Raw genomic sequence first — 13,710 nt, 5'->3', positions numbered from 1 at the left:
CCTCACTAGGCATCCATCATTCGGCATGCTATATAGATGAGGAAGCTCAGAGGAACTGGATGACTTGTCCAAAGTCACACAGCGAGAGAATTGTAGGTGGGGGTCTTGGGGAGGCCTGTTCCCAATTTATCCCAGGGAAAGTAGCTGGCTTTGAGAACTAGCCCCCAAAGTCTAATTTCCCTTACAGATTTGTTTTTCAGCTCTGCACGAGAGGCCCCCATTCCTTTGGCAGATGGGGCCTCGGGTGACCTTCATAGTGAAATGAGCCCCACCCTGCTTTGGCTCCTCTTTGCGATAACCCTGGGAGAAATGATCAGCTCATGGGATGACATGGTTTCTGCTGAGTCTTGGAAAAAGAAAATCTGGGGTCCTCTTTGAGAGGGCTGGACATCTGCCCTGTCAATCATGGGCACAGACATGGGTCATCAAACTGGCACGAGGAACCCCCAAGCCTTGGATCAACAAGACAGAGGATGTTCAGCTCTCCCTAGCCTCCATCATCTTGGGTCATGATTAAGGAAGGTGAATGTTTGTGCCAGGCCAACTACTATCCACTCCCCATCCCATGGAGGCCAGTAGGAGCCAGGACGGCCCCAGGCCTGTCTGAGAGAACAGCCCATCTCCTGCCCATTACACTCTGAACTAATTTCCCTGGGGTTACTTCTGGGCCCCTGGCAACAGTTCATGTCCATGTCCGTGTCCATGTTTTGTCCTAGAAATTAAAGATATAGGCCGAGTAGGTGAGAAATAGTAACCCTCCTTGGGCTGATCCTGCCTTGCTGGAGGGTGGAGACAGTGGGACTTATTGAGAGGGCCCCAGGGGGTGAGAAATCTTAGGGAATCTGGGAATCCCAGCTGCCCTCTTCCCGGGTGAGGCCCTTTCATGGCAATTTCAGGCGTTCCCCCAGTACAGGAAGGGAAGCTTCCCTTTATATCTCCAAACAGGAAGTCTGTCCTTCCAATGACGGAGAAAGAGCTCTGAACCTCCGTGCCTGCTCGTAACCCCGAGGGTGCCACTCCCTGCTCAAAACCTCTCTGATGCTGCTGGGATCAAACTGGGGGACCTGAGCAGTGTGTCCAGGCCCTGGGACCCTGAAGTCAGACACCAGGTAGAGAGAAGGCCCTGCTGGCGTTTTTGAACTGGTGGAGACACAAAGGGCTATGTCGAATGGCTCCAGTTGAAGAGGATGCCCATTGGCAAGACAGTCTGTGCTGCCTGGACAGCAGACAGCAGTGATGAGCATGGGCTCCCAGCCAGCCTTGCATTGCCCTGGGGCTCACGCCATGCGCTCAGCACGGCAGGGGGCACCCCGCGCCCTCACCTCGAATGGTGAGTGTGCTGGTGGAGCTCTTGGTGGGCGTGCCTGCATCGCTGGCCACCACGCGCAGCTGGTACTCGGCGATGCGCTCACGGTCCAGCTCGGTGGTGGTGACCACCACACCGCTGCTGCTGTTGATGACGAAGTCCATGCGGGGCATGCCCACCTGCATGCGGTAGGACACCAGCCCGTTCAGGCCCTCGTCCAGGTCGATGGCCACCACCTGAGGGGCAGGAGGGGCTGGAGTGAGGTGTGAGGACGCTAGTACTGATGCGCACCCCCTGAGAAGTGCCCCCTCCTTCCCAACGACACGGCTGCTACCCCGGAGCCTCAGGCCAGGCCACTACCTACAATGTGGCCTCCCAGATGCTCTTAAGGGGGTCAGCATGTTCAAGCTGAAAGGTATACAGATGCAACAAGTGGGGCAGGGAGTGGGAGAGGTGGGAAAGGGGCTTTCCAGAACAAGAGTCCAGGAGTACAGCCTTCTCCCTTCCAAACCCTGCTCTCCTCATCAGGAAGCTCTTCCAGACTCACTTCAGCTGGCTCAGGACCCTCCAAACTCAGGAGTCTCCCTCACCCGACTCTCTCATTGCTGGCTAGGAGCAACTGTTAACAGCTCAGACCCCTTCAACTATGTGGAACTCAACTACGCAAAATGCTTGATAAAAAGGATTCCCTCCCATGCTCTATTCTAGTTGTAAGACAACAAAAATAAGATGATACAGCTGGTTTTTAAAAGTCACTTGAGGATTTGATTAAATCCTGGCCATTTGAGGACACATGTAGGCCAACCTCCTTTCAGTCCTTAGGCTGTTTCCAACTGTTACTGTTTGCACCTCCAGTGCTGATGAGAGAGATCCTGACTCAAGACTCTGATATATTGAAAGTTTCAAAGAAGATTCAAGACATTTGAGGAAAAACATGCAAAAACAGTTAAAATAAGAGCTTTGGATCTAACCAAGACTCCCAGGATTGAGGGGATTTCCCAGGTGGTGCTAGTGGGAAATAACTCATCTGCCAAAGCAGGAGACTTAAGAAACGTGGGTTCAGTCCCTGGATCAGGAAGATCCCCTGGAGAAGGAAATGGCAACCCACTCCAGTATTCCTGCCTGAGAAATCCCATGGACAGAGTAGCCTGTGGGCTACAGTCTATAGGGTTGCACAGAGTTGGACACGACTGAAGTGACTTAGACAGCATGGCATGGCTCAAGATTGAAAGTCAATGTTAAGTGTCATCTGGTCTAATTTACATCCAACGAGCCGGACAAGAAGAGAGTATCCAGACTCAGATTGAATGGTTTCCTCAGTGGGGGACTCACTACTTCTAATTTATCTGCACAAAGCTCTAATCCCTGGGGAAAGTTCTTCTGCACATTCTGCAGAAATCATTATTAGCTGAGGTTGTAGAGGGGAGCTGGGGAACTGCACAGCTCAAGTTAGAGCCCTCTTTCTGGAGAAGGAAATGGCAACCCACTCCAGTAGTCTTGCCTGGAAAATCCCATGGACAGAGGACCCTGGTAGGCTGCAGTCCACGGGGTCGCAGGGAGTCGGACACGACTGAGCGACTTCCCTTTCCCTTTCTGTACTCCCAGTTCCTCCAACCATCTTCACATGACTCTGAGCCAGTTCCTCCATAAACTCAGAAGCTGTGCTGTTGGGTGTTTTCTCCCTCTCTTGCCTGTGAGTCTAGAGGAGAACCCAGTTTGAAGGCTCCCCCCTCCTATTGGGGTGGGGTGGGGAACTCCTCCTCAGGGAGTGGCTGCAGTTTCCTGGATTGCAGCTCCCCCTGCTGGGGGTTTGGGGAGAATGTTCTGTTGGAGAAACAGAATGCTCCCAGGAACCTTAATCTCCTTTTATAGATAAAGAAACTGAAGCACAGTGGGCCTTGAGGGCATGGCCAAGGTGAACCGTTCTGGTGTCTTGACAAATAGCCCTGTCTTCTTTGAATGGGATCAGGCTAACCCCTTGCTATGGGATCCCACTGTCTGTCATGTAGAAACCCTCGTGACAGGTACACATGTCATGAGTACATCATTTGCTGTGTATTTCCTGCGATCCAAGTGCCAGCTTGCTTGCACATATGTCTGATTGGATCCCCACAACATGGCTAGCCAGGTACTATTCTGATCCCCACTTCACAGGCCCAGCGTGGTTAAACAGGGTGTTCCAAGTCACCCAGCACACTGGTGGTAGATTTGGGAAGACTACTCCAAAGCCCCACCTCTTAACTTTGAGGGTCAGTATTTCTAAACAGCCCCGTTTGGGCATCATCTCTCCTGAACCTGCACCTTCAGGGCCCCCTCCTGAACAGAAGGGTGGTGAAGTGGGAGGCAGAGGGCCCAGGCCCATCTCTTCTTGGCCACAGGGACTTGGGCAAGTCTCTTTACGTCTCCTGAAAAGTGGAGGGATCCCACCTACCGTGTGGTGCTGCCTTGGGGCTTACAGGAGAGGGGGCTGCCCATGGAGGCAGGATGTCTAGGCTACACTTGTCCGACCTTTTTTGTGTTCTAGAACCACCTATACGCATGAAGTGTTGAGGGTCTCGGGCCAGACAGTCACAGTCAGGCCCTGAGAAACCCATTTGGCTTCCCGGAATTCTGTCTCTGCCTCTCTCCCTCTGCCTTTATCTATCTCCTTGGGTGCTTTCCTTCAAGACCCAACTCAAGCGCCTCCTCCTCCAGGGAGCCTTCCATTTCCATCTCTCAGAGCACTGACTCTCCAAGCTTGGAGTGGATTGTGTCCTGTCTCGGCAGTCACCCCAGCGCCCTGCAAAGTGCCCATCACGAGGCTGGGCACACACAGCACCCACCGTTCCCTGGCTGGCAGGTTGGTGAAGTGAGGAGATGACAGAGAGCAGGATCTCGGGCCATGAAAGGGAAACTCACCTGGTAGACAGAGACCCCTGCAGGGGTACCTTCAAGCACCTCGGCCACAAAAGGTAGGTTCTGAAAGGTGGGGTCATTGTCATTGAGGTCCAAGAGGTTCACAAACACTGTGGCACTGCTGGTGGCTTTCAGAGGGGGTGTGCCACCTAGGGGGACCACGGGGGTGGGGGAAGAGGGGTGCAGGAGAAAAAGGGAGAGGGAGAAAGATGATTCAGTGGCCTTCCACCCCAGTGGCCCCTCCAGGAGGCAGCCTGGGCCTTGCACCCCCAGCCCCCCTCTGCCCCCTAAGGGTGCTCTGGGGGTCACAACTGGGAAGTGGGTGTCACTCTGCTCTTGATGATCAGATTACAGCCCTCCTGGGTAGGCCCCAGGACAGCCAGAGGACATGCACTGGGGGAGCTCCCCAGGTCACTGAGGGTCAGGGGCCACAGCCCAGGTGTGAGGGGAACGTACAGTCAGTGACAGAGACGACGATTTTGCGCATCAGCTCCGCCTCATGGGGGTCGGGGTTCTCCCGGTCCAGCATGACGTGGGTGGTGCGGATCTTGCCCGTGCTGCTGTTGAGGCTGTAGAACTTGTTGGGTGGCTGGATGCTATACACCAGGGTGCCGTTCTCCCCCACGTCTGGATCCACGGCCACCACCTACCAGGGAGGAACCGGCCCTTCAACTGAGCCCAGCCCAGGCAGGTGTCTCTGTGGCCTGGGCTGCCTGCCCTGGTTGTCTGAGCTCCCATGTTGGATACCCCACTGCCTGGACGCAGGAGGCAGTCTGGCTCAGACTCAGGAAATGGGTCTCCCTCCTGGCTTCAGTGGCGGGTCTCTAGGGGTTGGGAGGCAGGAGGTTCAGAAGATGAGCCGCAGTGGGAACCCTGGGCTCCTTGGATTCTCAACCCATTCAGCTTTGGCCTTAGGGTAAGTAAGTTCCTTTCCACACTTAAGCCACAGCTTCTGAACTGTAACAGCGATACCTAGTACCCACCAGCCTGCAAGAAATCCCTGAACCTCACAGGCCTTCTCCACCCACTGTGTCAGCAGTCTTAGGAGGAGGACACCTAGAAGAAAGCCCTCTTTACAGATGAGGCACAGCGAGTCTCCCTAAGTCTCCCAGCCAGGAAGTGGCTCTAGATCTCTCTAGCAGGCAACACTGCCAGTGTCCCTCATTTCCAGACAAGTCGGGTTAATGTGTTCACAGGCTTCTGGGGGAGCAGGGAGTCCCTGTAGCCTATGACGATGGAATTCTTCAGGGTGGGGGCTAGGGAGGGCTGGGAAGTCCAAATCCTTGAGTGATCGTTTGAAAGGATCTGAAACTCTGGATTTTGAGATCTGAGTTCTTCATCACCAAACCCTTTCTTCCTTCCTTTGGGGCTTTAGATTGTGAGGCAATTTGAAAACAATTCAGCCTCTGTGACACCAAGAATGACAGGGCATGGGAAAGGAGCCATAGACAAGCCCCCTGGTTTGAAGAGTGGGTCCCAGTAAATTGGGGCCAGTCATGGGGTTGGGGCTGGGGTGAGGCTGGGGGAGGGAGAGGGTTGAGTTTCCCTGGAGGGGGGGATGCCATATCCGAGAAGGAGGAGGTTTTAGGACAGGGGGCCCAGACAATATGGCCCCTTTAACCTTCCAGCCCCACTGTGGTATCCCATTTGTAAGCCCCACTCCATGAAGGGATCAACCTCAATGCTGACCTAATCCAGGGCAACAAACCCTGCAGCCCATTCTTTCCCAGGTCCCTATGCCCACCAATCTCTGCTCATGGGGAACTCCTCTACCATCTACCTCCCACAGGGGACAGCAGAGCTCAGAGAGGCCTGGGCCAGCCTCAATATCACACAGCACCAGCCATGGAGCTGGTCCAGCTGCCACCCTAGAGGCCTCCTAGGGTCCCAGGACAGCAGTGGCACCCACATGTCAGCTCACCCCAACCCTGTGCTGTGGGGGCCACAGCAGCACCCAAGATGGACAAGATCAATGGGGTGTGACTGCAGTCCCAGGGGCCACATCAGGACAGTGTCATTCTTAACTCCAGGACACTCGGGGATGACAGCCTGGCCTTGTCAGCTCCTTCATCTTACTTGATGTGGGGCTTTTTGTGCTTTGGCAGCAGAATCTGTCCCTCCTCTGGCTTAATCCCCAGCCAGAGGCGTCTCAGGGGCCATTAGACCAGAACAGACAGATGGATTGTCCTGCCGAGGGCGCCTGTCTGCCCCTAGGCCCCAGGGAGGCAGGGAGAGAGGCCAGTGTTGGCTCTGACTCCAAACCATCCAGGTCTTTCTTCACTTCAGAGAGTGGGACATGGCGCTACTCCCACCCTACCTGCTCAGCCCATCTCCTCCCTTTCCAGCCTTGCTGTATTCAGGGGGCAGGGCAGTGGCCTCAGCCTTCCAGGCCTGAGAAGCCCTCACTGTGCTGTGGGCATGAGGCTAAGTTTCCCCAGGCTTTATAATGGGAGCCCAATCACCCCTGTATTGACAACAAGAGCTCTGTCCCCTAGGCTCTCCTCTTATCATTTCAGCTAGGCAGTCAGTCCACTGATAGAGGAGACCAGAAAGCCTTGTGTTTCTACAATGCTTCTCTCAATGTAGAGGATGGAGATAGCTTTTATTCCCATTTTTCTGGATTGGTAAACTGTGGCAAGAGTTGTTGAACCACCCTTTCTAAGGCAGGCACACTAGCCTGTTGCTGAGTGTGCTAATACACCTTCTCCTATCCCCGAGTGCTAGAGAGGGGGAATCTTGGGCAGCTGCTTCCAAAGGCCCATGGTTGGGGGTGGGTTTTGACTTCTGGCCCTGTGGCACACTCCTGTGTGGTGGGATGGTGTAGGGGCACAGGAGAAGGCTGTGGGCTGGGGCCCCTCCTGCAAGCTCCCTGCTGGGCGATTGTGTAGAATCTCACCACTTTCCCCTCATTTATTTCCCATTTCATGCCCGTCATTTTTCTCCTGGCCTGACGGGGAATAATTCTCTCCTTCTCCCCTCTCCTTTATTTTGCTGGAGGGCTTTGAAAGGCTCTAAATCAATGCCCATCAGCCAGGGCCTTGAAGGAGGCTGCAGGAGTGGGAGGGAGAGTTGGGCCAAAATCTCACTTGCAAACAGAGAACAGCCGCTCTGCAAGCTCATGCCCATGCAGGTGTAGGTGCGCATGGGCACACACACACGTGCCTGGCCAGCTCCCAGTGCACGGGAACATGGCACACGCTCGTCTGCACACAGCTCTGAAGAGAAAAAAACACTGGAATCACCCTGTACTTCAGGCTTTAGAAGCTGTGGCTAGGGCCCTCACTAGAGGGGCCCTTGGGAAAGTCCCAGGCCACATGCCCTCATCTCCCTCTGACAAGGAAGACTCGACCCCATCTGTTGGAGTGGGGTGCTAGGTACGATGGGGAAGAAAGTTGAACAAGTCCATCAAAGCTCTCATTCACACATACTGAACCCTTATAATGTGCCAGGCACTGTGCTAGGCGCTGGGGCTCAACTGTGAACGAGACAGGTTTGATTCCAGCAGGGGAGGCAGCTGATGGTGACAACAGCTCTCATCTGCTGACCATTCACTGTGTGCCAGTGTACCTTGTGTATTTTGACTCATTAAATATGACCACAGTCTTATCAAATGGAGACTTTATCCCCATTTTCTACTTAGGAAGGTTGGAACACAGAGAGGTTAAGTAACTTGCCCAAGGTCACACAGCTGGTAAGTGGTATGGCTGGGATTAGAGCCCAGACCTTTTGGTAGCAGAAAAGGCTTCTCACTTAATCACTGAGCTACACTGCCTCTTAATAAGCAAGCAACCTAAGCACAGATTGTGGAGTCAGCTCTGAAAGAAATGGCGTGTAGAGAGGTGGCATTTTAAGCTGGGACGGGTGGAGGAGAATGAGCCAGCCGTGGGAAGAGTAGGGGTGTGGGGGAGGGGTGGAGTAGAGGAAGGGGGCACCCTGTGGGGCTGGAAGAGCTTGTGCAGAGGCTCCAAGGTGGGAAGGAATTCAGCAGGTTCGGGAAGCTGAAAGTCCTGTGTGTGCTGGGGGTGTGTGGTGGGTCTGCGAAGGCGAAGGCGGGTGGGAGATGAGTCAGAAGGTAGGTTGGTTTCTTTTCCATTGAAATATCACCTCCCCCTGATGTCACCTCTGGGTGAGCTGTTCCCTCCTTAAAGACCACTTTTCTCGAACCCCAGCCACAGATCCTACCTCACTCAGGGCCATTATGAGACCTTAGAAGTTCCCAGGGGGCCCCCATAAGGTATTACAATATACCCACCTCTACACACATACATATATTTCACAGCTATAAAATCTGAAAGAATTTTTATGACTATTCCTTTTGAAATTATTTTGCTATAACAAGCTCAGTTAATGTATGGGCTTCTTGATTTCTGGCATCCTGACAAATCATCACATTCAAAAAAAATTCTCCAGAATTCTAGAAAATCAAGCCCACAACTTGTCCTCAAACGCTTAAACGCAAAGAAATTTTTACACACCCTAAATATTGTAATTTCTAAAGTTGTCACAACATATGTGGCAGATGTTTAATATAACAAGCTTTAATTCTGTCTCTGTTCTTTTTGAAATTCTGAGTCAGTAACTTTTTTTTTTTCCTTCAGGTCTCAAACACTACCATGAGTCACTGAAAAGCTGAGATGCCCCAAACCCGTGGCTGTGGACAGCCACGTCTACTCAGTACTGAGGGGTGGACTCACGTGTCCTTCTCCCCAGAGTTAAAGTGGGGCAGATCTTGTGGGCCAGGTAGGTCCAGTAAGGACCCTGGCTTTTACACAGGGTGAGATGGGAACCAGGGGTGTTTTAGCCCAAGAGTGACACGGGGCTCCCTGAAGGCAGAGAGGACCTGCTGCATCCTGAACTCCGGAGCCTGCCAAGTCTGGCATACAGTAGGTGCTCACTGAAGGCTTCTGGGGTTTCCTGGAGACTGAGACAACACTGGGCAGCAGGCCTCTGGCCCACTGTCCACACCTGCTCACTGCACAGAGGATGTAAGGAAAGGCTGGGACCTGATCTGGGACATGCCTAAAGCCAAGAAAGTGCACTCCCAACTCAGCAGACCTACTCTTTGACCAGCAGGTAGACTCTTTAATAATGGCACCCCTGAATGCTGTCCCATGCAGCCACTTTCTCCCCTCAGTTTCCTCTGGGAGGAATTTCCCAGACATGTAAAGCAAAGGTAAGAGTTGACCCGATAGGTGTTCAGAGGTGGGCATTCTGTCCCAGCTTTTTGGAGTCTCTGGCTGGGGTTAATCCTGGTCTAGAGTCCTAGTGCCCATGAGGTGGCAGCAGAGAGTGCCCATTGGAACTGGGAGTGGTTGCCAAGTCTGGCTTTGAGCTGGAAGGATTCCCCAACCTGGGACTTTGAGAAAACAGATTCCAGATCCTGCACCCTACTGGAATCCCTGGGAGGGGATCCTGCCCAGAGTTGAGAGTCATTCGTATCATTAACATGTAGAAAGGAAGACAGAACAGGCATGAAGGCCAACCCCTCTCTTTCTGTCCTTCCTTCCAGGTTGACATCTTCCTCCACTGAGACCTGGCAGACCTTGTCACTACTGCCTGTGGGTGATGAGGGTAGGGGTGGGGAGGTTAGGCATCACCAGTCTGAGGTTGCCTGCCCTCAGGGTGGGGCAGCCTTCCTGAAGAACTGGATAGGAAAGTTTTCTATCCCTTCTCCCATCCCACCCGAGTTCTCCAGTTTTTCAGGACCTGGGCCACCTGTCAGAGCGCCCCTGAGCCAGCAGAGGGATAGAGGTCAGGCAGTTTCAAAGTCAGTCAGATCCGGGTTTGAGTACGGACATGATCTTTCACTATCTCATAAGCTCTGTGATCTTGGGCAAGTCCCTCAAACGCTAAGTCTCCATTCCTTCCATCGTACAGTGGAAGCAGGGAATCCATCTGCCATGATGTGGGATCCTCATGAGGATGAGAGAATCCGTGAGACGTGCCTAGCACAGCAGCTGGCATGTCCTAGACATTCAATAAATGGGGACTTTCCTGGTGGCTCAGTTGATAAAGAATCTGCCTGCAATGCAGGAGACCCAGGTTCAATTCCTGGGTGGGGAAGATCCCCTGGAGAAGGAAATGGCAACCCATTCCAGTATTCTTCCCTAGAGAATGTCATGGACAGATGAGCTTGGTGGGCTACAGTCCACATGGTTACAAAGGGTCTGACATGACTGAGCATCTGAGCGTGTGCTCTGTCAGGCTCACAGGGGTGGCTGGTGTCTGTGGGGCTGCACACGGGGGCAGAAAGCTGTCTGAATGAGGCCAAATGGGGTGCAAGCATGAGGGAGAGAGAAAGCCTCATAAATATGAATCCCAGCACAGAGAGAGTGGGATGCTTGACCCCGCTTTGCTCAGCTTCCCCAGGACGCTGCTCTCCTTTCTGGACGCCCTGAGGTTTTTTGGTTGTGTCTCTCACTCCCTATCCTGAGCCACATCCCCACATGCAGCACGCCTAGGAGCCCGTGCAAACCTGCAACATCTCACGCCAGAAAGTCCCTGGGTGAGCTCTGAGCCCCCTGCTGGGGCAGTCCTGGGCTTGCTGATCCAGACTGATGGCTGCAGTGACAGAAGTCCCGAGGAATAAGGAAGGAGATGGGGGCAGGGCTGAAGCTTGTGCGATTTGAAAGGGAGGGTACCTGTGCCTTGTCAAGGGAGGTTGGGGGGGGCTCTCCTGAGGGGGTGGCCAGAGTCCTGGGGTCCCAGGGTAAGGGTGACCCCGAGCTGAACCAGCCCTAGCCCCTCGGGCACTGTCCTTGGGCTGCCAGTGCTCCTTTTGACAAAGTCTGGAGCCTGCTGTCTCCAAGCACTGTGTGAGGGCTTTCCCCCAACTCTGGTTATCTTTCACCATGCAAGAGAACATCCGGAACTCTGCTCCGAGAGCTGACTCGGAAACAGCTCCACACTGGCTGGCCCATAGGGAGAGGCAGACACTCCTCGAACAGCCACCTGGAAGCTCTGCTCCCCCCCACCACTTACCGTGGTCACGTCAGAGTCTGGAGGGGTCATCTCCACCAGGTTGATGTAGTAGGGAGCATCCTTCCAGGTGGGGTGGTTGTCATTGATGTCCAGGAGGGTGATGTTCACCTGTGAAGCCACAAGGGGCACTGTGGGATGCACCTAGCTGAGCTGTGCAAGGACAGTGCCCACGCTGGGGACTCACTCAGATGCCTATGGGCACCGTGGCACTAATTCCACCAGCTCCACCCACTTTGGGGGCCTCAGGAGAGATCCTGGGCTTTCAAGGACAGGAGGGAACCTAGACCTTTCAGGGAGCTTAGATGTTGTCCCATTAGGAGATAGAGGAATGGATGAAATGATCCCTGAAATGGTCCCTACAACCTGGGATGCATTCTGTCCACCCCGAGTCTTGGCTGAAGGTGACTGACAGGGTGTGGGAGGTTTGTGGTGGGACATCTGATAGGATCCACAGAGTTTCCCCTTTTAGTCTCAGCTACAAGCCAAGCAATTTCTCTGCTCACCTGCCACCCAGGTAAATTATTTATAGAATTCTGAGTCCTATTAGCAGGGCCTCTCATGACTGAATAGAGCACCGTGGATTTTTCTGCCAAGTGGCTGGCCAGGTGACAGTCCCCCCAGCCCCTCTGGCTGGGTAAGAATGGGGGCAGCTGCTGGGGATCGGGTGAGGGCTGAGGAGAGGGGGCTCCAGATGGATCGCAAGAGAGCACATGAGGATAAGGAGGGGAGTGGCCGGAGCGGCCTGTCAGCTGCTCTTCCTGCTTTCTGCCCCACAGCATGAATGTCTCACCCCACCCTCCTCTGCAGCAATTGCAGCAAAGAGCTCAGTTAGGACCCTCTAATGGCTCTCTTCTAGCTTCTACTCTCAGAGGCAGGAAGGCCTTGGGTGGGGCTCTGGGCTTCACGGGTCCTACCTGCTCATGGGAGGGAAACCTGGGCATCATTTCTCAGCACGGCAAGGGAGGGGTGGGTGGTGACAGGCCCCCAGGAACCCTCAGGGCCCTGCCTCCTGCTCTGAGCCGCTCTTCCTGGCAGTCCTTCCTCCTGTTTCTTGGCTGGTGCCAGGGCAGGGAGGGGGTTATGGGGCTCATGCCTTCTGCCCAGCTGGTCTTCGGGGGTAGGAGAGAGTATTTGCTTTTCCTGAGCACCCCCATGTCCCAGGTGGGAATGTCTTTCTTTCCCTAGCTGCGAAGGCCCCAGGGCTGACCTTGGCTGACAACGAAATGGTACTTGCCACCCTCCCTCCATGCCCACAAGGCCTCACACTGCCTCGGTACACAAGTGTCCAGGGGCCTAAGTGATACAAGTTGAAGATGAGCTGGAGGCGGCAGCCTGGCTGGCAAGTGGGGAGCTAGGGGCAGGGGCTAGCTGAATGCTCACAGTGGCGATGCCGGTTTTCTGGTTGTGGCCCACGCCCCCGTCCACTGCCCGGACGATGAGGATGTACTCAGACTTGGTCTCACGGTCAAGCAGGGAGGTGGTAGTGATTTCACCTGCAATAAGAGAAGGGTGCGTGAGAGATGGTTTGGGTGGGCCAGGGAGGGAATGGGGAAGGAGGGAGAGAGCACAGCGTGAGAGAGATGCTTGCAAGATCAAGTGACCTGTGTGAATCAGGGGTGGTGAGATGCTCCTCACAGGGCACAGCAGCCATGACTTGGGAACCTGAATCCCAGAGCTGGGTATTGTAACCCTAGGAGGAGGAGGCATGTTCAGATGCGGGAAATCGAGACAGATTACAGGATTAGGGGCTGGAAATAGGGCAGGAGAGTCATTTGGCCTCAAGCTCAGTCACAAAGGACCTCTCACTTAGGCTGCGGACATTACCTCACTGGCTTGATCACCTGGAACTAGTTACCTAAATCCCCTGTGCCTCAGTTTCTCCATCTGGTTAAAAAGGAACAATATTAGGGCCCATCTCATAGGCTTGATATGGGATTAATTTAGTTCTAAATTAGAGAGGCACCTGGCACTGTTTATTCATTTGGTTATAGAAATACAACAACAGGACTGAAACACGCCGAATGTTTCACGCATGTTCCAACTCATGGCTCATTCTAGACAGCTCAACCTATAATGGGTTGAGATTTAATATTAATAGCTATAAAATAGTTTCCTTAATTACCTTGTATGTAACAATGCTTTGAATTTTTTAGTGTATAAATAAGTTATTCTATTAAATATAAACATTTAAAATAGACCATAATCTTTGTTGGGTCAGAAAGATCCCCTGGAGAAGGAAATGGCAACCCACTCCAGTATTCTTGCCTGGGAAATCCCATGGACAGAGGAGCCTGGCGGGCTACAGTCCATGGGGTCGTGAAAGAGTCAGACACGACTGAGTGATTAAACCACCACCACATTATCTTTGTCAGTCTGTTTTTGGCTTTTCTTTGTGTTTTGGTATAACTAAAATATGGAAGTCACTTGGTAGTGGTGTTACAGTAAATGTTTGACAACTGGATCCCCAAGGGAAAAAAAGGGCATTTGCCGATTTCCCTGGTTATAAATATTCCCACCAGGGCCCATTT

General features: G+C 53.3%; 1 protein-coding gene across 9 annotated transcripts in view; it reads right to left on the bottom strand.

Moving 5' to 3' along the window:
* CDH23 (cadherin related 23) overlaps positions 1–13,710 on the bottom strand; it is a 433,102-nt gene that overhangs the window by 108,319 nt on the left and 311,073 nt on the right. For all 9 annotated transcript variants that reach the window (XR_006345354.1, XM_043925746.1, XM_043925738.1 and 6 more), the window contains 5 exons: positions 12,563–12,675; positions 11,183–11,290; positions 4,658–4,847; positions 4,205–4,350; positions 1,323–1,542 (listed from right to left, as the gene is read on the bottom strand). Coding sequence is in view for 8 of the 9 variants with exons in the window: in XM_043925746.1 (XP_043781681.1) it covers positions 1,323–1,542; positions 4,205–4,350; positions 4,658–4,847; positions 11,183–11,290; positions 12,563–12,675 (777 nt within the window). In the remaining variant the exon portion in view is untranslated. The remainder of the gene's footprint in view (positions 1–1,322; positions 1,543–4,204; positions 4,351–4,657; positions 4,848–11,182; positions 11,291–12,562; positions 12,676–13,710) is intronic.

The sequence above is a fragment of the Cervus elaphus genome, chromosome 15 (assembly GCF_910594005.1).
Source record: "Cervus elaphus chromosome 15, mCerEla1.1, whole genome shotgun sequence".
Taxonomy (NCBI): domain Eukaryota; kingdom Metazoa; phylum Chordata; class Mammalia; order Artiodactyla; family Cervidae; genus Cervus; species Cervus elaphus.
This window is presented reverse-complemented; position numbering and strand designations above follow the sequence as displayed.